At 40.1% G+C, this 23,393-nt stretch overlaps 1 protein-coding gene across 1 annotated transcript in view; it reads right to left on the reverse strand.

The window, feature by feature from the left end:
- The window catches only part of IQGAP2 (IQ motif containing GTPase activating protein 2), a 66,000-nt gene extending 48,756 nt beyond the window's left edge, over positions 1-17,244 (reverse strand). Inside the window, exons 1-7 of the mRNA XM_054398141.1 lie at positions 17,088-17,244; positions 15,840-15,917; positions 14,035-14,111; positions 7,808-7,875; positions 7,346-7,459; positions 3,358-3,542; positions 2,683-2,770 (exon numbers count right to left, since the gene is read on the reverse strand). Of these exons, the coding sequence (XP_054254116.1) occupies positions 2,683-2,770; positions 3,358-3,542; positions 7,346-7,459; positions 7,808-7,875; positions 14,035-14,111; positions 15,840-15,917; positions 17,088-17,240 (763 nt within the window). The 5' untranslated portion in view covers positions 17,241-17,244. The remainder of the gene's footprint in view (positions 1-2,682; positions 2,771-3,357; positions 3,543-7,345; positions 7,460-7,807; positions 7,876-14,034; positions 14,112-15,839; positions 15,918-17,087) is intronic.
- Positions 17,245-23,393: the final 6,149 nt, after the last annotated feature.

Consider the following 23,393-nt stretch of genomic DNA (forward strand, 5'->3'; position numbering starts at 1 on the left):
GTATGCTATTATCCAGGGAATGTTTTTAGTCATCACTGACTGCTCAAGTCTGGACAAGACTGCTTGTACAGCAGATACCACGCACAGTTCATGTATGCAGCAAAACTCAGATCTTATTAAAAACGTGAAGACTTTGAAAACCTAGCTAACCCAGCCCACCTAAACAAGCCCCTTGCCTTATTTCCATTGCTCTGAAGCATGGTCATATAAATCCATGTTGTTACTGAAGGCTCTCTCGTGGCTATTCCCAAGGTCATAAAAAGGAAAGGCTCTCAAAGCTATGGCACGCATACATTTTTTTAGAGAAAAGAGCAAAGAGGAAGAGTCAGAGTCCACAAATGGCCCAGACTAGCTGTGTAGTCACACTACTGATTTGCAATTCAGGAGCTGAGCATGCAGCTTGCAAAACACATGTTACATTGTTCACATTCCAGTAACAAACCCCACTATTTTTGTTTCAGATGAAACGTAAGAAATAAGTTGCTTCCGGGACCACTGTTAGTGCTTTTCATGCATGACAGTTTTCCTCCTCATTTCCTTTATCAAGGAGCAACTCAGAGAAAGTACTGCTTACCACAACTAACCAATCTAAAATAGACTAACATTCGAGGTAGCAAGTCAAACCTAACTTGCAGCTTAAGTTTGACCTCACAGTACAGCTTGTATGTTACAATACAAAAGCAATCAGCCTGCATTCATAGCATTGGAAATAATACCAGGGATGAAACAGCCACTAAGCCATGCACAGATGTAGCACGAAATGACAGTAGTTTAACCAAAGATGAACTTCTAGCAAAGAAGTTTCAAGTCAAAAGCAGCAATACATGCACTGCAAATTTAGATCCCCCTTAACTATATTTTTTCACATACTGTAACTCGTGTCTTGGGACATTTGTAGTAGGCTAGGAGCAGGTTGAATTTAGATATGTGTTTAAAAGCAAGAATCATTTTCCTCTGCAATGTGATTGCAAAATGCTCTTCTATGTGATCATCCTATGTCATCACTCCCAAGTGAGGATTAATACTGCACTGATAAATATTTGTTCAAGCCATGCATTGTCTTCAGTTTTAGACAGTGTGCTTACTAGTGGCTCAAGTTACTCAAAGGCAAAACGGGTTAGCAACCCAAGATAAAAGTATATCCAATGCAGCACAGATTGATGACTTGACAATTGTGACTCTGAGAACAGTTACAAAAATAAAATGCAGCATATAAGGTTTCCATTTGAGGAACCTTGTTTACATGCAAGAAATGGTGGATTCAATTAATCAGCTTAACAGAATTAAACGGCAAGGGTGAAAAATTAATATTAAAACAGTTACTCACTAAGCTTGTGAGCCTCAGCTTCCACATTGGCAACACTAACTTCTCTCTGTATTTCACTTTTGTCGAGCATATTTTGGAACCCCTGCTATCTAACAGATCAGAAAAAGAGATATGATTATGTTTTTAAGTTTGATGGGAAATAAGGGATTAAACCCTTTGACAGGACACTAAGATTTGATTGTACTATCCACTGTGCATCAAATATAATGTCACAGTAAACACAGCATTAATCTTGCCCTGTGATTTTAATCTTACTCAAAATGATAGATTTTCTTCTTTAAAACTTCATTGACTCTTGCATTTGCTGTTCATGACTCAATATTACCTTTTGTTGTACTCAAATTATGACCTATTCTTTAAAGAAAGCAGAGTAATAGGGACTGCATGCTGAATCTCAGATTTTAGTCTTCTATATTGGTTAGTAACTACTTATAAGGGCACCATGTTCTTTAGAGCAAATGCACTTTGGTGTCAATTAGTAGTATACCGGTTACTCTAAAACTTTTATAAAACTGTTTCTTAAGTGATGTTGAAGGCAGAGTAAATGCAATTTATCTCTGGATTAAAATCATCTAAAAAAAGCAGCCATCTAATGCATAGTACCTGTTCCTTTCAATTACCTGCATTTTCTGTTCTTTAGAATCACACAATTGCAATAGGTACCATGAGGAATTTTGTGGCAGAACTTCAAGCAGGCTTAGAGCAGGATGGTTCAAAACCTGCCATCCGTGCCATTTCATCTTGCCAGTCAATAGCCTCATTCACTTGGACTAAAGCTATGTGAACTGAAATGAAAACAATGCTTATAAGCAGCAAATACACTTTTGGGGAGATGGAGGAAAAAAAAAAGAAAGAAAAAAAATCCATTGCTGTCAGCATCTCACTTTCTGTGAAAGCCAGCTAGGATAGCAATCATTATCCAGCAGAGGATTATCTGTTTCAAGACCAGTCCTACAAAAGGAGTCTCTGGCCTTCTACAGCCCCATGTGGAAGCAGTTCAACCGCAGTGAACTGGAAGCTTACGAACAAATGCCAGCTATATATAGCAGAGGGGGTCAAAATTTCCAGTGTTTTGCACATAGGAGGAACTCAAACATAAGGAAACACAGCAGATTTGATTCTGAGATGAGGCATCCTTACAGCAAAAACTACAAACACAGACATCAGCCCCCTCCCAAGATTAGTAGAGAAGGAGCAGCAAGAAAACAGTTGTAGAGAGACATTCACTAATTATGCATGTTTTATAAGTTCCCATAGAAATGTTTTGTTTTTTTCATGAGGATTCAAGTCATATTCAGCAGGAAACCAGGGGATCACATCTGTGCACGCTTCCATAAGGATCCATAATGGCTTACTGTTTATCTTATTGATATTGCCTTGAATCTCAGCTTGTGTCAGCAGCTCTTCATAGACGTCTCTCTCTTCTTCAGAGATTGTGCCATTCTAAGAAAACAAAATTGTTGCTAGTAACTGCAGAAAAAGTTATCAGCAGAGCCATTAAAACTGCATCAGCTGAAATATTTGATGAATGTATTTGTAAAGGAATTTGTTGACCACATAAACTAGAGAAATTAGCACTTGCTGGTGACCAAGCAATATTCAAAGCGTTTTCTGCTCCTGTAGTCTCTTGTGAAAAAACAAACCAAATAATTCACATTAAAGATCTGTGACAGAGGTTATACTTCATGCTAAAAACGGTATAATTCTTTTTGCAACCTTTTAAATACAAATGTTGTTTTTTTCCTAAAGCAGTTGATACAGGAAAATCAGTCTTTTTTTCTTTTCATTGTTTCAGTATTTTATCCTTTCGTCAAAATTAAGCTACATCATGCTTATATTAATAATATTCTTATAAAATTTGTTGTCAGCTTGTTTCATTACCATTATTTGTTTTAGTCTAAAAGTGTTATTGTTTTTTTTTCCCCCTAATTGATCTACTTTTTAGAAGCATGTTAGTTTTTAAAATGGTAATACTACAGCATGAGAAGCAACTTGAAGGCACATGTATACTAGGATAGCTAATAAAATACCACTACCTTAGGTCTTGCACTTGATGCTTTTCTCCTTTTAGCTTCAAAGAGTTCATTCTGATAATCCTGTGCAAGTTCCTCATCGACGTTTAGCAGCATTGCATTTGGGTTTCTCAGAGTGACAATGGTTTGCTCAGCTATTCCCTTCTCAATAGCTTCGTTAATTGCAATTACTGCTGCGTGCACTGGAATTGAAAGCACAATCCTAAATTTCAGGAAGCAAAACATTCAAAACTGGCAAAACTGTTTCTTCCAGTATATTTTAATGACTGCTTAACCTGTATTCCACAAGCTACATATTTCCCACATACATCCCAGTCCTAATGTATCCCCTGCTAGATTGCAGCAACAAAAGCACCCTGCTTTTCCAAAAGTGGCACATTGCTGTCCAGTTCATGTTCTCCCTTCTCCCAACCACAGGTTACTGTTCTACTGACAGGAAACAAAACATGTTACATTTTATTGTTCAAGTCCTGTGTCATTTAGAAGGCAATTACATGCAGCAATTGAAAGACTACTTGGAAAATTTTCTCTTAAAGCTGCTTTTGTATCCATGAAGCTGTGAAACATGAAAGTATTTTCTAAACTTACTACATATCTGAAAGATACTACACAAGAATAAGGAAATCAAAACTCGATAAAACTTGCTCTCCCCAGGCAGATTGCACATCTGAGTCTGCCTAGAATGAACTGCCTCCCCTAACTGAGGATCTCCACGAAGATCTGGGAAACCAGAGATAGTTCTGGTTACTTCTATTACCTGCAAAGCCATGACATAGCAAATGCCAAATGTGAGGAAAGAATACTCAAAGGTTTTTGCAAAGGTTTACTGCCACGGGACTCACCACAGCTATTGACCAGCTTAAGTAATAAATATTTTGTTTGAGAAAACAAGGAAACTTCAACTACTAAAAAAGTGCTTGATTGCAAGATTTTAAGAGTAAAAAAGCTCTTTGCACCACACAGCAAATTTACATGAATGTACAAAATCAAAACCACTTATAACTGGATTACATGTAGAGTAAAGAGCTAACACATCCCCTCAGATATTTCCTCCTCACATTTGGCCCTAAGACCCAGTCTAAATGAACGATTTTTGTGAGATTTATACTTTATCTGTACCTTCATGCCACAAAGACACCCCCAATGACTGTCTAGAGGCAAAACAATGTGTTATTTCAGATAAACATTTATTTAGCCCTTACCCAAATAGAGGAACACAGCACAGGTCAACATTTATCACCACAGTAGCTTGTCTAGGTTTTGCTTGCCTGTCACCAACTGGACATGAGGGAAAACATGAATGTCATCTTCCCTTATTCTATCAATATTTACATGCTACATGGCCTTGCATGGTTTTACTAAATTAGATAAAAGCATCCAGTAAAAATAATCTTTTGGAATTACGTTTAAGTGAGGGTCTCTCTCTCTATATAAGTTTAGGGTCTTTGGTTTCTTCCAGTGTGTGAACTAAATGAAAGATGCTTGAGAATGATTAGGAAATTTGAGTTTTTAGGGGAAAGAAAAGGAATGTAGAAACTTAGGAAAGCAGAACAGAAGAGCAGACCATTGGAAAATCAACATAGGCAAATGAAGCATGAATTGAACCTATACCTTCTCTGAGAGGGCAGTCATGAAACAACTTGCCTAACCGTTAGTGGATAATTCAAAGCTTAGCATTAAATTTACTCTAGAAAGCTGTTCAAACAATTTAACTCAAGCTCAGTTCAGCACACCATCAGATGGGAAACATAAGTAGCTGGTGTGGTGGAGGAGAAACAAGGAGACATACGCTGGTCACTGTGACATTGAACTATACCAATAGAGGAGATTCAGGTTATTAGGAAAAAGATTCTTCACTGAGAGGGTAGTCAATCACTGGAACAGGCTTGACAAGGAAGTGGCCATGCCACCAAATCTGTCAGAATTCAAGGAATATCTGAACAGGGCACTTAGTCATATGGCTTAGTTTTAGGTTGTCCTGTGAGAAGCAGGGAGTTTGACTTGAGCTTTATGGGTCCTTTCTAATTTAAAGTACTCTGTGAACACTCAGATCGGCTTCAAGGGGACAGAGAAGACTGCTATACGCAGACACGTGTAGGACACATCACCCCCATGTCTTCATACAACAAAATACATGGGAAGGATGTAATCTCTTCCACAGTTGTATAAAAGGCATCACTGATGGAAGCAGAGATAGGATAAAGCAGTTAAAATGATAGGCTCAAGGTTAAAAGAGATGTGAACAGGTGTTCATGGACGTGGTCAATTCATTTACCAGGAGAAAAAGTGAGAAGCCTGGTGGGACTTGAAAGAATAATTTGGAAGCATGAAAAAACTAAGAGGGCTACTCATAGAATCAGCTTGTTTTGAAAGCCCTTAAGCTTACTCTTTTCACACTCATTACTACTGCTGACAGTGCAGCAGAAATCATAAGCAATTGTTTAAATTCATCTTTTGCTTATCCTATTTTGGAAGCAGGGTGGTAGAATCTTTCCTCCATCAGGATCTCCACATCCAGTGTCACTAATGAGTGAGGGGTCCCCTAGCAGATGTTTCCTGTTCTGGGACAGGATATGTTATCCACAGCACACTTTGCCCAAAACAACAGAGTAAGGTTCAGGAAACCCTGGTTTTCTATGGAACACTGAAAACATGTCAGAAACTAAAGGAAGCCCCCTACACGCACTACAAGAAGCTTTTGGAGAAGGAAGCCACAACCCTTTCATCACTGTAGAAGGAAGAAAGGAAGGAAGCTCCCTGGGAAAAAAATGCTTGGATTCTCTGTAAATTTGCTAAAAAGGGAGACAAAGTACCCCCACTTCCAAAGGCATTATTTTAAGAGCTAATTTCACAGAAGCTTGCACGTATTAAGGTACAGCATGCTTCAAAATATACAACACAGACAATATGAATCAACGTGAGGAAGCATGTTTTAAGTTAAGGTCTTGAGATTTCAGCACATTACATAACTTCATGAATCAGCTTGTTTCAATTATGCTACTTCACAAGGTTTAAAAGAGTTACAAAGCAATTTAATTATAATGCAGCTTTTATGCCCTCCACCTCCTGATATACAGCCTGCAGTACCGTTGTTGGTTTGTATTACTGACCCTCTGTGCCATTGAGCAAACTAAAGACAGCCCTTCTGTTCTTCATTTTGCCTCTCTAAGAAAGCTTGAGATTTTGAACAAAATAATCACAGTTCAATAATGGATTTAGGTGGACATATTTCATGTCATTTAACTTAAAACTATTATTTATTTATTTAAAATATATCACTTCATTCCACAAAGAAAATTAAATGGAGAAAACACTGACTTACAGATCAATAGGCTTGGGCAGCAAAAACACCCCAACGTTTAATTTAGGTTTTGAGTGGGAGCTATTCAAGACAGACTCAAAGGCATCCTAACAGTGCATTGATCCCCTAAAAAGGTAAAGCTTATTTGGGTGCACCAGCAAGATGCACCCTCCAGCAGAGTTCTACCATGATGTGGGTCACACACCAGGAGTCAGACATATTTGCAAGCTGCCCATGGAGGCAAGTGGTTCCTCCATGTATGAACCACCATACATGAGAGAGTTACCTGTCTAGAATAGTGCCTTGTCCTAGCAGCAACCTGATTGGGTGTCTGTGGAGAACACAAGCCAAATACAGCAGGCATTCCCTATGGTGCTGAAGTACACACACAGCTCAATTCACCATTCTAGAAGAGTACTAGCTACCAAAACATCAAATCCAAGCAAAATACTGTAAGCAATCCATTTCTGGTAGAAATCCGTTTCCAATAGTTCAATGAAAATGCTCAAAATGCAGACTGCATAAAGAGATCTTTTATAAACAATGCAACATGAGAGCAGTGAAAACTTGTTTATCATGTTATTTGTTAGGAGGTGGCAAACTAGGTGAATTAAAGCATAGGAAATATTTTTGTAGTGCTCTGTCAAATTATCAGGTAGAAAACAGAGCAGGAGCTACACTTACATGCAGCTTCATCCACTGATAACTCACTGGCCAGAATCCCACCAATTTTACTGAAGGATGGCATCTGTATACCGTATTTCTCAAGCTCCTTTCGCATGTTGCTGATTTCTTCCTCTGTTCACATAAAAAGAAATATTGTCAGAACAAATGCTTAAGGATTTCATCATGCATCATGATACCTAAAAACACATGTGCAATGCTATTGAAAGTGCTTGTGGATGGAGCTTCTTCTCAGTTCTGAAGGAATCTAAGGTACGACAAGTACTCCATGCAAATTCACTCCCTCCTGTCCTCCAGAGATTGACATTCATTAAAAATACCAACCTCCCACCAAGTTCATTAGTATATGTTCAGAACAACCTTGTGGGAGGAGAAAGACCATAACAGAAAACAAGTACGATGTTAGCAGATTTACTGGGTGAAGAAACCATTGAACATATGATTAGATAAGCATTTTATTACCTGTGAAGTCTACTTTTCCCAAGAGGTCCTGGATCTGTGGTGCCAATCCTAGTTTGAACAGATATAAACTGCAAATAAGAAAATTAGAATTTAAAGCCCTGCATGTGTTTGAGGTTTTTACTTTCTTCGCAGAGAAAACTGCATTTATGAAGCTTGTCCTTTAACCCTTGACTGTCTTGGGCTGATATAGAACAAATTAACCATACAGTTTACTTCATGATGTACTTTTAAGTTCTACAGAAAGAGAAATCCTTTTTGACTTGATGTTTCAAAGAGCATCTCAGAGTATGTCTCAGATTACAGGGCCTGTGTAAACAAATAGAAAAAATCAGCATAGGAAGACAGTTAAAGAAATTAAGAAGCTCATATTGGGGGAAAAAACTCAACACATGAATGCAGTTTAGTACACCTTATAGATGTGGCTCTGTGTACTGTCTTGAGTTGTGTCCTTACATCCCTGTAATTAATAGCTGAAGTCACAGAAATCACTGACACCTTGCCTATCCAAGCCTTTCTCAAATATATTTGTCATTAGCTATTTAGCTTTTAGAAAATGAAGAAAGCTCTCTTTAAAGTGCTATCCAGGAAATTATATTTTTGTTTCAGCATAGCATGGAAAAATATCTATAATTATTATTCCTTGACTTCTGGAGTACTGTCTGAAAAATCATCTGAGTTGTACATCCATATTTTCTCAGTATCTTCCAAACACAAGGCATAGGTGTATCTATAAAAGAGTGATGCTTCTATAATCTATAAGTGAAATTCAATAAATAAGTTTTGCAAACAGGGATCAAAAAGGTAGACTTTAAAACATTGCTGCAAATAACACATTCCTCCAAAAGGATTATATTGCACCTGTGTTTGAAATTACTTTACCACTACTTCATACCTTGCAGATGTGCACTGTGGCTTGAGATTTTTTTTTTTTTCTAGAGCAGCACATCCCCGTTTATGTTTTGTTATTGGGTTTGGGGGATTTTTTTGCTGTTAGCAAATTAAGAGAATGAGATTTCAAAGCAGGTGTTCACAGCTGTCAGGGTTTTTTTTAAGAGCACATAGAACCTGCATTTCTTACTCCATGCTACCACAGCTACTCCTCTGCCTTGTCATTACCTGGATGGACACAAATGGGTATCTCATAGAATCACAGAAGAGTTTGGGTTAGGAGGTCATCTAGTCGAACCCCCTTTACAGTCAGCAAGGGCATCTTCAACTAGATAAGCTGCCCAGAGCTCTGTCAAGCCTCACCCTGAATATTTCCAGGAATGGAGTCCCAACCACACCCTGGGCAACCTGCTCTAGTGTACTACTACCCTCATAGTAAAGAACCTGTTCCTAACATCCAACCTAAAGATGCTCTTCTCTAGTTTGAGCCCATTGCCCCTTGTCCTATCACTACAGGCCTTTGTAAACAGTCTCTCTTCTCCTTCTTGTAGGCACCCTTCAGGTACTGGAAGGCTACTATTAGGTCTCCCTGGAGCCTTCTCTTCTCCAGGCTGAACAACCCCAGCTCCCTCAGCCTGTCTTCATGTAGGTCAACACTCTCTTAACTGCTGAAACACCTCAAAATTATTGCCATTCCCATCCTTCACTTTTCAAAGTAGTCTTAAATGTAAGTTAGCTATAGCAGGAAAAAGTGTCACATGAATGTAGTAGTAATGTTACCCTGACCTGCCTGCTTGGCTTCCTCTGTGGGCCTTTAAACAAGTTTTACTTGGAAGTTTGACACAGTCCTAGCTGAAGTGCTGAGTACCACACAAATCGTTAGGAAGATGAGGAGCATCAGTGGGCTAGGTTGGCTTTTTTTTAAGGCTACAATGAAAAGATAAAGCCTGAACTGCGAGTGTTACTTCCTACACTCCCTTTGTTTGGATAACTTATTAACCACCAGGTGGTGCTGAAAATGTGCTTTGAGCCTCACAGGGAGCACAAAGACAGCTCTCTGTATGAAGGTATAATTTCACAGTATCACGGTATATCAGAGATTGGAAGGGACCTCAAGAGATCATCAGGTCCAACCCCCCGACAAAACAGGATCACTTAGGATAGTCCACCAGGAACGCATCCCGGTGGGTTTTGAAAGTCTCCAGAGAAGGAGACTCCACAACCCCCCTGGACAGCCTGTTCCAGTGCTCTGTCACCCTCACTGTAAAGAAGTTTCTCCTCATGTTGAGGTGAAATCTTCTATATACTAGTTTGAACCCATTGTTCCTTGTCTTATCACTGTGAACCACCCAAAACAGCCTGGCCCCCTCCACTTGACACCCACCCCTCAGATATTTATAGACATTGATCAGATACCCTCTCAGGCCTCTCTTCTCAAGACCAAACAGCCCCAGGAATCTCAGTCTCTCTTCATAGGGGAGATGCTCAAGTCCCCTAATCATCCTCATGGCCCTGCTGGATTCTCTCCAGCAGTTCTCTGTCTCTCTTGAACTATGGAGCCCAAAACTGTACACAGTACTCCAGGTGTGGTCTCACCAGGGCAGAGTACAGAGGTAGAAGAACTTCCCTAAACCTGCTGGACACACCTTTCGTGATACATCCCAGGATCCCATTGGCTCTCTTGGCCACAAGAGCACATTGTTGTTCCTTGGAGAACTTGCCGTCCACCAGCACTCCAAGGTCTTTCCCTGTGGAGCTGCTTTTCAGCAGGGCAGCCTCTAACCTGTCCTGGTGCCTGCTGTTATTTCTCCCCAGCTGGGGGACCCTGCACTTGCCCCTATTAAACTTCATGAGGTTTGCCTGCACCCAGCTCTCCAGCCTGTCCAGGTCACGTTGGATGGCTGCACAGCCTGACAGGTGTCAGCCAACCCCCCCAGTTTTGTATCATCAGAACTTGCTGAGGGTACTCTCAATGCCCTCATCCAGGTTGTTGATAAAGATATTGAACAAAACTGGATCCAGTACCGATCCCTGGGGGACACCACTTGCCACAGGCCTCCAAGCTGACTCTGTGCCATTGATGATCACCCTCTGAACATTGTTGTGGAGCCAGTTTGCAATCCACATCACTGACCAGCCATCTATGCCACATCTCCTGAGCTTTCCCATGAGGATGTTATGGGAGACAGTATCAAAAGCTTTACTGAAGTCAAGATATGACGTCCACTGCTCTTCCCTCATGTACCCAATTGGTCATAACTTCATAGAAGGCTATCAGACAAGATTTTCCCTTGGTAAGTCCATGCTGGCTACTTCTGATAACCTTCTTGTCTTCCATGTGGTTAGAGATGACCTCCAGGATAAGCTGCTCCATCACGATTCCAGGGATGGAGGTGAGGCTGACTGGTCTGGCTCACTTGGAATAACTTGCTTAATATTTTATAATGTAACTTGAACTTCAAGGAATCCACATAAAGTCAATACCAGGGTGTCCTGAGGTTAAGAAAGCTGGATATGAGGTATCAGGAGCAAGGGAGAAAAAACAATGGAGAAAGGGCAGTTCCCAGGCAAATTTCCCTTCATGTTGTCTCTGCAGAGCTGCAGTTCCTGTCAGGCAGTTTCTCAAGTCTTGTTTTATGCTCAGATCATGTGTAACATGCCATAAAAAACACCTCTGAAAATAGTGTGCTTTTTTATAAAGACATGTGCTTGTTATTCTACTGCTTCCTAGAAAAACAATGCCTTGAAACTGTCCAGCTTCAGAGGGATAGTTTGCCCAGGATGTAGCAGGGATCTGCGTGCAAAGATAATTTGAAAGTTGAGTATTTTGGGGGTGCAGGGGAGATTCCAGGAGCACTGTTATTTACGAACAAGAATCACTGTTAACATTTTAAACAGAGGTGTTTTTAACCGCATTTAGTTCAGCAACAAATCCAATCTGGCTTTCACAAGAAAAGCAGTACAAGAAACGAGCCTTTGAAATTTAAGTATGTGCTCCAAAATGCATTAGAATTTTGGCATTTAGACCTAAAGGCTTCATATAGTCATCATGCATATGCTAGAGGTGCAAAGGTGAAAAGCCTGCTTGTAAGTGCTGTTTTTATAAAAACACAGAATTGTTTCAGTTGGAAAAGACCTCCAAGATCAAGTCCAACTGTCAGCCTAAGAACACCATGGCCATTAAATCATGTCCCAAAGTGACAAGTGCACACATTTCTTGAATACACCTCTCCAGGGATGGTGAAGCAATCACTTTTTTAGATGCTCTGGTGCCTACTCTGAGAACAATAGGGACATGGACTTTTCTAGGGTTAGTGAACTCTGCGTGAATTCCCTCAACAGGGTGCTCTGACAGATCTAGAGAGCAGAGTGGGTGGGGTGCAGAGTGTAGAACCGGCAGGGCAGCCACCAGCAGGTCAACAGTTCAACAGCAGAAAGGGAACACAACTGGACTCCTGCAGCTCAGTGCTCCTCTGATGTCAACCTTACTGGAAATACTGCAGACCAGGCAAGTGTCCTGTCCTTAATTCTGTTGGTCCCCAGACCGCTTTAAATGTTGGCTGTATAGTATTCAATGCTGACATCAGAGTCTGATTTGAAAGGCTCCAGTGAAGGATTTAGGGTGGGAAAATGCGTGGAAATAAATACAGCTCAACACCTTTCTTCAGTTATTGCATCCTGCATGGGATTCAGGCACAGGGCCCTACACTTCCATGGGAAAAATCATAAATGAAAACACTGCAGGTCTATTTCCCTTCAGTGTGGTGTAACATTTGCTATGAAGTTTGTTTCCAAAAAATAGCTTGTATGCATAGAGTTACAGCTTTGTATTGATATGCAGTAATGAAAAGTAGTTTAAAAAAGATAAACTTGGAAATGAAAGCTGACACAACACAGACTAATTCTGATACTGGCATAAAACCTGGGGAGCATCAAGACTGATAAAGGAAAACTTCTACCACAGGTCAATCCATTGCAAAATTCCATTCAAGAAGAAAGGAGTTATTGCAATGATTAAGCAGATATTAAGAATGTGTCTAACTGATGGGCTAATTGTTCTTGCAGCACTGAAATCCACAGTTGATAAAGTCCTCCACACATTAGGAAGCAAAAATTGGAAAATATCTGTGTTCTTCCACCTCTTGCAAAACATCTGAACTGACCCATGATGTGGCCAGAGGCATGCAGCCCACAATGTCAGCCTGAGCTGGTTAACATTAGAGCCCCATACATCTACTCAAGAAGTCACTTGAGGCTTACACAAGACTCTCTTACAGAACAGACTTTACTACCAAGTTTTAGGTGATAGCTACCCTTAAGGAGTGCTGTTGATAATGTCCAGTTTATATTACAACCAGACATAATTTTAAGTGGCAACACTTGTCAAAGATGACAAAAAATACCAAGGCTGCAAAGTCTGAACACCTAGCATTTGAAAGAAATATGCACTTTGGTGGCATGCCCTATTTATTGGCAGTGAGCATACATAGTGGAGTGCAAGAGTGGGCACACCTTTTCAAGGATAAGGCCTCAAAAAATTACAGCATGTACACTTTCTTGAAGTAGATCATGTGCCTCTGAACACCATTAGGAATGCAGAAGAAATTTTGGGGCATATGTTAATGATGTCCTTTGCAAACCTAGTTGCAAGAAAGTAGTTAAAGGTCTCCAGATGCAGGAAATGAGCTAGGAGAGCCACAAGAGAGAGGAGTTGTCTGCCAACACCACTGCCCCTAACACCAGGGGCAGCATGAGGCAGACATTCATTACTTTTAGCACTGAATATCAAGAAAATTCTTACGGCAGGACATGAAAAATAAAACCCTTTAAGTTCTAGCTTCAGTAGTGTGGTCAAAGCCTTCATACATTCAATTTGCTCAGAACACTAAAATCTTGGGAAATGTTGACTTTCACATGAGTGATCTCAGAATACAGTAATTATTTGCTTCTCTTTTGAGGCAGAAGGATGTCAATTCATCACTGTTTTCACCCTGATCAGCATGTCTGCCCTACAGCTAAGCTAACATTTTGCTAAGTTTTTGTACCTTTATTTGGTTTCTGCTACAAGTGTGTGTTCTGAAATGGTTAAGTGCACTTTGTGAGGGGCTGTACTCACTGAGAGAGGGATAGCTGCACTGAATTCAATAGTCTTTCATGTCTATTTTGGAAAATAATTTAGCCAGTAATCCTGACAAAGTTGGACTTTTGTCTCCAACTTCATACTAATGAATGTGTAAATTCTGACAGATTTTTATACACTAGTTACCCTAAAGCCATTTCAAGACTTACAGTCCCAGAACTGGAATTTTACATTAACTTTTGCTCCCGTTACAATTTACCTTAGAGCATGAATGCAGTATATCATCCTAGGGATGTTTTTCCTATCATAGACATCTGTAGTTTCTGGATAAAAGATCTAAAAAACAAAGAGCATACAGTTAAAGGAGAAGACATGCAACTGACCAGAAAAATATCAAAAACGAGCTCTCTGCAAAACCATGACTTAAACTCATAGAACTTCAGCTGTTACTTCTATGCAGTTATGAATCAAGTCTTTTCTGCTGTTATTTCATCACAAGTTTTCATGAGAAATTCAATAAAGCATAAAAGCTACTTAATAGGAGGTAAGAAAGTAAGATAAGCAGACAGCATTTTTAGAACAGGGTTTTCAGCACAAGCTCAGCCAGTAAGTAGAGCTTGTCTTTGTACAGACACCCAGATCCTGGGATGCAAAGTGCTCCAACCGAACTTGCTTGCAAACCGAACTGATCACATACAATTTTAAAATGCAGAATTCCAACTGCCGGCACATGTAGTTTTGTGAATACATAATTTATGGATAAGGTATATTAAGGAAATTACCCAAAAAGTCACATCATAAGTTCCAGCTCTTCTACTAATACTAATTTGCTCCTGGCCTTGGTCCTAGTCACTAAACACTATTTCTCCACAAAAAAAAAAAAAAAAAAAAAAAAAAAAAGACTTGGCTAACCATGAGAGCTGGCAACACAGTTCCAGGCCAGGCACTTGGGGTTGCACCATCCCATGGCTAATAGGACAAAGCTAAGTCAGGAGCACAGTGCCCTTTTCATTTGCTCACAATAGTTTTGTGAGTGAGACTTGGGAATGCTTTTGGCAATGACTGTCTTCCACATCACAGGTGCAGCCTTTCAGAAGAAAGATTTCAGGGTGGAAATTAGCCAGCTAAACTGAGGACCCAAGTTAGGCAAAGAAAAAGCCTGACCTAGGAAAGACAGGATCCTCCCCACCTTTATGGCATTCCTGATGGCACTCGTGGCTATCCTTTTCCAATTACAGGCACCTGTAGCAAGTTTGCCTTCAGTGACTAGCCATTAGTCTGCCGTCTGAGCATCCCTGCTGTGCTCAACCACAGTGCGTTGGCAGCACTGGGACTGCCCCACCCAAGCACCCCCAGAGCAGCTGCTGGGCAGCCTGAGTGAGGCAATACTTGCCCCAGGCTGTGTGCTGGTGCTGAAACGTCCAAACAAACCAAGTAGATGTTTCCACACTGTCTTTTCTGGAAGGATTTTCATCTAAAAAAGACTCACTGGTGCCCAGAAACAGCAGCAGAGGGGGGAGATGACAAGTGAAGACCCACAAGGAGGTAGATAAATATGAGAGGTGCCCCAAGAAAGCAGCTGGTAGAAGAGGAACAGTAGCATAGCCATGCAGAGCACTGGAGTGTGCACTGGAGTCTGGAAACAGGGTAGAGGCAGAAAAACTGGGACATACATTGAGAGGAAGAGGCAGCAAAAAGACACGATGAGAGGTAGTAACCTAAAAGAAGCAAACATTTTAAGTTCTCTTTTAAGCCATATTCCTTTCAGGCCCCCACAAAGACTATACTAGCAATGAGATAGTTAAAACACTGCTAGTGTCCCCATTTGTCTTTTTTGCAGGAATAGCACCCTGAGCATTTCCACACACAGCACTTGTCCACAGCAGCTGTGGACATCCACAGCACCAGGAGCAGTGGCACATAACTGATGCATTCCCTTCAGATTTGTTTGCTTAATTACCCATTCCACATAGACTTACTGTAAGAAACCATCTATGCTCCAGGAGATGAAAGGGAATCTCAGTTAGCATTGAGAAGTTACGCTGATAAAATTTGAAGGCTTACCTTCGGCAGACCAATGGACTCCATTGCCCTTAACCACTGCACAGTGTTGTCTGTATGTCGAAAATGAAGGCCAGATCTCTATTGCAAAGACAGAAGTAAAAGATGAGTAAATATAATAATAATTTTAAAATCGCATCAAGAAAATTTTCTTGAGCGTCCTTGCTTCCCAGTTTTATATCCTGAAGTCAAGATCCCTTGTCTGAACGTGGAGACCAAAGCATCCCAGCCACAATCCTGCTAATGAGATGTCCCAACACTCTTAACAGCCCCCACTATCCAGCTCATTCTTTTATCTCATTCTTTTGTGTGACACGAAGCAGGCTTGCATTCATCTAGGTGGACTGTGATTGAAGTGACCATTTGTACAGCCCTTCAGTAGTCTTTGGGAGAAAAAGCTGACTGTTGAATACTAGGAACCACTATCTCCAAAATACAGAAGTGGTAACAGCGATCAGCACTATTGTGAAGGTGAACAGATAAGGAGCTTAGTCACTCTTCAGATCTACCCAAATACCTGACCCTTCCCCTAGAGCCTACACAAATAACAGTTGAAAGAACAAAGTGAGAAAGTTGTTGTGTTGAGTTTTTTTGGGTTGTTTTCTGAGTTGGTTGGGGTTTTTTTGTTCTTTTTGTTTGTTCTGTTGTGTTTTTTCGGTGGTGTTTTGTGGTTGGGTTTTTGTGTATGTTTTTTTGGTTTTTTTTTTTAAAGTCAGGACAAAGTGGGGGAAAAGAAGCCTAAACTCCCATCTTGGAGATTTTCAAGATAAGTATTTAAATGTAATTAGTTTTCTTCAGCACTGTTCTGTTCACCATATAGGACCTAAACCAAGCAGCTTAACTGCTCAACCCACAAGCAACAGCCAAGGACGACACCTTTAAAATGTTCATTTCAGGTTTTTCCTGCGCCTTCTGCATGTTGAAATAATGTGTTCCACTGTGGGACTACTGCATGCATATGCATCTCTTTCTGTATTATTGAGAATCATGGATTTAAGGAACAGCTCACTCAGGTAGCAAGCTAAGATTAATTATTTGTAACTTCTTTTTTTATTTCTCTGGGTTAAATTTGGTTGAGTAATCATACAGATATAATAAAGTAAATGTCTTTCCATAGAAGATGAGGAAAACCTGGAACAGTTAAGAAGCTGAAATAGAAAATTAACCAAACATGCTGGGTATCCTTAAGAACTGGAAGACAGATCTTATGTTTTTTTGTCTTGTCAGTAAGAGAACTGAAAAGGTTATTACCTTGTAGCGAGCTTGCTCCACATCATAGATCTTTTTGTCTGACACTACATTAGGGGCAAAGAATTTTGCAAGCTTGGCAAGATAAACACCATTTCTTAAGCCTTCCTCCAGCTCTGTAGTTGGGGGCAGCTCTTCATCCAAGCAGATTTCCATCCACCTATGGACACATCATTTGAGAAACATTATTTATTTGTGATTTTAAACAGAAGCCACACCTTTCACCCACAGCCATCTTACTTATATTGTTGCTGCCACAACATAAACATATGAGAAAAGGAAGCAAGCTGAGGGAAAAAAAAAATCCCTGGCACTCATTCACACAGAGGACCAAAATTACTAGAGAATCACATCTGTACAGCATGGCTGTAACCCATCAATAACCACACAACATGCTTTGAAGTCTACATCTCCTAAGGATCTTTTGAACAGCACTAGGCTTTTAAGTAGCCAGCAACTTAAGTGGAAGCCAAAAGATAATATCAAGTACTGCCTATTATCAATGTTTGCATTATTAAAACATTCTTGTGATAGCCAGGGATGAACCTCAACAGCATCAAGGCCAGCAATGTGCTGGGTGAGGCTTGTTCCTGCAGCTGATACGTTCTGCAACCCAAGCTTGCAGCAACGCTAATCTCAGTACAAAGTACTCCTGAAGCTCATCCTCTTCTCACACCATGCAGCAGCTCTCTGTGTTCACACCACGCAACACATGATGCTGGTTCTTGAGGAAGCAGTAAAGCCTTTGTTTTAGGAACAGACCAAGGTACCTCATGCATGTGAGGTCAACCTGGCAGTGACCTGACTAAAACAATCCCACAGCCCACCAAGTGGGACGGCTTCTTGTGACTAAATTCTTAAAGGTGGTAGCATTTATGAGACTTGGATCTGATAGAAATGGTACTACATAGAAAACAGTAATTATTAAATACATAACCAGTTCAGAAGGCCAATATCAGACATTAAACTGTATCATCCACTATGTGCATACTGAGTATTCAAGAGACACTGCTACCAAAGCACTCATGAAAAAGGTTATCATCCTCATTACTGGACCAGACGTCCCTTACATTGGTGGTCTAGGCGTTTTGTCTCTGTGACATTATTCTTATTTCTAGCAGCCAAATCACATTACGAAAGCTATAAATCTGGTTAATTCTTTTCCAACATATTTTTGTTTTGTTTTTGCCTAGCCAGTCTCTGCTGTCATTAGAAGAACTTTAGTACCAAAAGGACAAGCACAAAGGTGGAGGCATGAGTTAACTTACTGTCACTAAGGCAGTGTTGCTGTACGCTGTGCAAGATAGCATTACAGATCTGAGATCACCTCCACAGGGGTGACTTCAGAAACCAGAAAGCTGGGATCCAAATTGAGAGTAAGCCAGTTTTTCCCTGACCAAGAAAAACAAAACAAAAATATCCCACCATCTCACTACAGCATTTTGTTCCATGTTAAACCTCAAGAAAAACGATCCACTCCATAACACTTTTGGATTTGTTACAGGACATATGAAAGATGTTGCACTGAAGCACAGACTACCCAAACAGCAATTCAGGAAACCACCATCCATAAATCTGGGACAGCATCACACAAACTGAATGGAGTGAGTGTCAGTAGGGGAATTGTAGCTTGCAGTATAAAAGCTGCTTTCGTGAGCAAAACAATCTTTGAGTCTTCCTGCTCCATCTTGCATTGCATATTCAAGTGTTATGGGTCAAGATTCCCAACACTCATTGCTGAAATTTTATAGACTAAATAGATATGTACACTAAGGAAGAAATGCCTCAACATTTGTCTTCCCCAAAATAGACAAGAACAAATAAACAAAGAATGCTTACTCCCAGCAAATGTGGGTTTCACCTGAGCCAGTTAGCTCTCTATGGAATTTATTTCCTCAAAGTATCTTCTAGAGAAAAAGCTGCACAGGTAGCAGGAGGAGCTTGCTGAGTCACAGGAGGTATCACCATGAGCTGAAACTGACACTGTTGACCAATGGACCATCTCCAGTGAGATGAACTGCATGCTCCCAGAGTTTGCACTGAATTCTTTACACTCCTAATTCTCAGTTTTCTTATGAAAACATTTAGAAAAATGTCTTCAGTCCAGGGCATCAGAAAGATATTACATTGGAGCTGTCTTTGAAGATATACACATGTGCCTCCCAAAATTGTGCTTCTCCCTTACAGTACAAAAAGTTGCCACTTAAAGGCAGCTTTCCCCTGTCCCAAAATCAGCTTGTGCAGGAGCTCCCTTTAAAAGCCAGGTAACCCCAGCTATTTGCCTTATCACAAGAGTTCTTCCTCAGGCTTTCCTTCACCATACAACTGAGGTTCACAAGCAGAAAAGTTCCATGTGTCAGAACTGGCTCAGGTATTACATTTAACAGCCTTATAGTTGAATATTCATTATCAATGCATCACTTAGTGCTAAGAAGGGAAGGCTAATAGCAACCTAAGCATGACACTAGAAGAGAGAACAGCCTTCAGAGTGGGTCCAGTCTAATCTATAATTCTCTGAACTCCTGTTCTTGTGACACAGAGAGCTTGCTCTTCATAACCTTCTGCAGGTTGGGACAAGCAGAGAAAGTGATGCCTTTGGGTGGGTTAGGTCTGGTTTTATAGAAGGGTCCCTGTAAAATTTAATCATTCCACAAGCTCTAAATGAGATGCTGGTCCTCGGTGAAAGATACTTGGCAGCTTTTCAAACGTCCTATTATTCAACAACAGCAAAATTGTTTTGGATTTGTTTCCAGTGTGGTGATTAGCATTTACAGAAAGTACCCTAAGTGGGTAAATGCAATGCACCTGAGAAACAAATATGAATTGTATAAGGAGGCAAAGGAACCAGAAAAAAAAAAAAGAATAATGAAGAATACGGTTGTCAGTAGAGGAAGTCCAAATACACATACAAGCAAGCAAGTCTCATGTTAGAAGGGAATGTTAGTAACTCTACAAAGAAAACCAAACAAACATAAAAAACAAACAGAAAAAAGAAACCACCAAAAAAACCCAAATCCCAAAACCAAACTGAAAACAAAAGAACAAAACAACACCACCACCAAAAGTGGGAGAAGTAAATGGAACCAACCTGAAAGATATATAGAGTTTCTTTCCATTTATAGCTACAAAACTGTAAGTGGGATCCATTCTAGAAAAACTAACAGGTCTGCAATAAGGCAGCTGTAACTTTCACCTCTTGGGAATCAGCTCCAAGATTGAGATCATGTCTACAGCTGTATTACACATAATACAGTTTTTATCAATGTCTGGAAGTTGCAGAACTGAGCTACACGATGATCTACTGTGAAATGATTTACTCTGTTTTGTACATGTTTAATCAAAAGAAGGAAAAATCCTGCAAATATATAAACAACACTGTAAGTTCCAGCTATGCAAACAGCTGCCATACTCTGTTGCTCTCTCGTCTAGTATTTGAGACTTTTATAGCACTTTTCTCCCCAATGCTTGAAATGACAGTAGTTTTGTTCCCTTTACATTGATTCAGTTGAAAAGAACTTGTGCTTTTCAACAGAAAGTAGCATTCCTTTAAGGCTGTGAGGTTCTGCTCTTTAAGACACCATTTAGAGAGTTTATGGAAGTTATTATGTGACAATGCTGACAGCAGTAGACTAGACTGAAAAAAAAAAATCCTTCTACTTCTGCTGCTTTAAGCGAAACAAGAGAACATCCACCTGACAACAAAGATTTATAGGTACCTTTCAAGTAATTTGATTTTCTTTAGAGCACCACCTTTGGCCTACGAATGGTTTTCCCAAGCATTACTGCAACATCAGTATCAGGTATGAGTCTGTTGTAGAAACTGTTCCCTATAAAAAGTAGTTAATACCATGACCATACAAGGAAGAAAGGCCTATAACTCAATGTTACATGACATTTTTTTCCTTCAGCATGAAGCTTGTGGATTAAAACTATCAGAGCTATGAAACGTGTGTATGCATTTCTGCTAATGCTTTTTGTATAGTGCAATATCATAACAAATACTGTGGTTTCAACAGCTTAAATTACTGCTAGATGTATGTCACAAAAAAATGCCACAGCAGTGAACACGATAGTTGACTTGATCACTTATTACAGCTAAACCCAACCCCCATTCTTATGGAGGGACAAAAGGCAGTCTCAGGAAGCAGACCAAAGCATGCAACATCCCTGAGTAGCACCATCAAAAATTAGCTGTCATTAGAACAGCCCTGCAGAACTGTCCATGCCAGTTTTAGTCCTATCATTTCGGTTTAAATATGCACAAACAGATGTTTTCCTGAAGAGAGAAACTTGGGCTTATACACAAGTATGAATAAATACAGCCTGCTTCTATTTTCCTAATACTGCAGTATTTGCCAGAACAGAAGCAACAGATTTGCTTTAAACAAAAACCCGAAACATGATCAATGGAAATATATCTCCAAAACTTTAAATTCCAATACAGAGTATTAGAAAGTCTGCCAGGAACAAGTATGGAGGTACAATTTTGCTTTGCTCAGTTCTGTTTTGACTCTCAGCAATCTGAAGCAGAGCAGTTCAACAGTGAATTTCTGGCAAGGTAACAATGATGACTTCTGTGCCAGACCCACGAGCAGTAAACAGCATGCTGCTCACCAAAAGATTCCAGTTTCCACATTCAACCATGCAAAACATCAGCAGTATAACGAGCTCAGCCTTGCACTTTAAAAGCAAAAATAACCCCTGAATCTCATTCAAGGCAAGGGTCAAGGGAACTGGAAGCACCAGTATTGCATTATGAAGTTCACCAGTTATGAAGTAGTCATTGACTGCCTGTGTGGTCAGCAAAGCACATGCAGATGGCTGGCTACAGGACTGGAAATGGTGGAGCCAATGTTCAGCAGATTAGAGAACATACATCAAATAACCCACCCATCTGGGTATCACAGCAGGATTCATACTTGCGTTGCCCTGTCTTATTCGGATTTCTGATGCAAGATGTGGATCTGAAGGCACCACATTTTCAGCTTCTGGAAAGCAGACCTTTGGAAAAGCAAAGATGGTAACTCCAGAGTCAAAGCTCAGAATGCTAGATGCTGCTATGAAGAAGGTAGAATGAAGTCATGGTTAAAAGAACTTACCACCCAGTTACTACCTCCCTGGATTACAACCACGGCCTTTCAGTTTGGTTCAGCATATGTGTAGTGTGGGGAAATGGAACATGCTATTGAGCTAGAGATTACAATACAGGCAATGTCATTCCAAACAAAGGGTGAAAAAAATCTTGCTACTAGAAAATTAGAGTTAAAACAGTCTGCCTCAAAGCAAAATATTAGATTCTAACTTTTGATGTTTGTGAAGTGGTGGGAATATTTAAGTCAAAACTTTAATTTGCAGATACTTAGAACAGTAGCATGAGGCATGAAAACTCACCATTTAAAGTTCTACATCATTATAACTTTAGTTTCTGAATCTAAAGATTTGTTAAGAAATCTCACCTCTGAACTCTTCATTTGCTTTTGGTTTTTAAGGGGGAAAAATATTTCCACCAACAGTCCCATAAATATTGCTTTTAAAAGCCAGTAAGAGCAGCAAAAGCAAGCTGTGTTGCTTGGCTGAGCAGGATTGGTGGTGGTGGCATTGATTTTTTTTAAAAGGAAAGACTGTGCTAACCTTGGAATTTGTTCTCATTAGACTGAAAGACTTAACATGAACCTTCTCTTAAACCAGAAACCTTAGAAAAAAGTTGTTTCACAAACAGCCACAGGCTATTTACAGAGCAAATGCATGCAAAGCTTCCAACCATTCCATGAAAATAGATACAATTTAAATACAATTTTAATATCATGACAAAACGTATGAATTGTATAAAAAAAACTTCACCAGCTTGGAGGTTCCACTTAGAGACTGTGGATAGCAGTGGCAGGCAGCTGAGAAAACTACTTTCTTCAGACTTTTTTACCCCCTCACATTCTGGTGCATTCAGTCCTAAATGTTCCTTAGAGTTAGCAGCCTTGGCTCAAGTCGTCATACAGCCCTCTTCTGTCAACTTACTCCTGGAGCCAGACACTCTATATAATAGAGTCTTCTAAATTTAACACTCTGGATTCATACTCCATCAACAGTCTCTCCTGTATCTGAGGCTTTATCCATTCTAAAAAACAAAGCAGTGCACAGAATGCATGCGTGATGCAAGTCATTCTAGCCACCGCTTACACTACACACAAGGATTAACGTGAAGATACCTTTGTGGAAGATACCATGAATCACTTGGCTACACAAGATCCCAGAACTTAAGCATGTAAAATGAGCATTGTATCTTTTACCAAGAGATTTTGGGTTAGCTTGTAG

The sequence above is a fragment of the Indicator indicator genome, chromosome Z, assembly GCF_027791375.1.
Source record: "Indicator indicator isolate 239-I01 chromosome Z, UM_Iind_1.1, whole genome shotgun sequence".
In the NCBI taxonomy this organism is placed as follows: Eukaryota; Metazoa; Chordata; class Aves; order Piciformes; family Indicatoridae; genus Indicator; species Indicator indicator.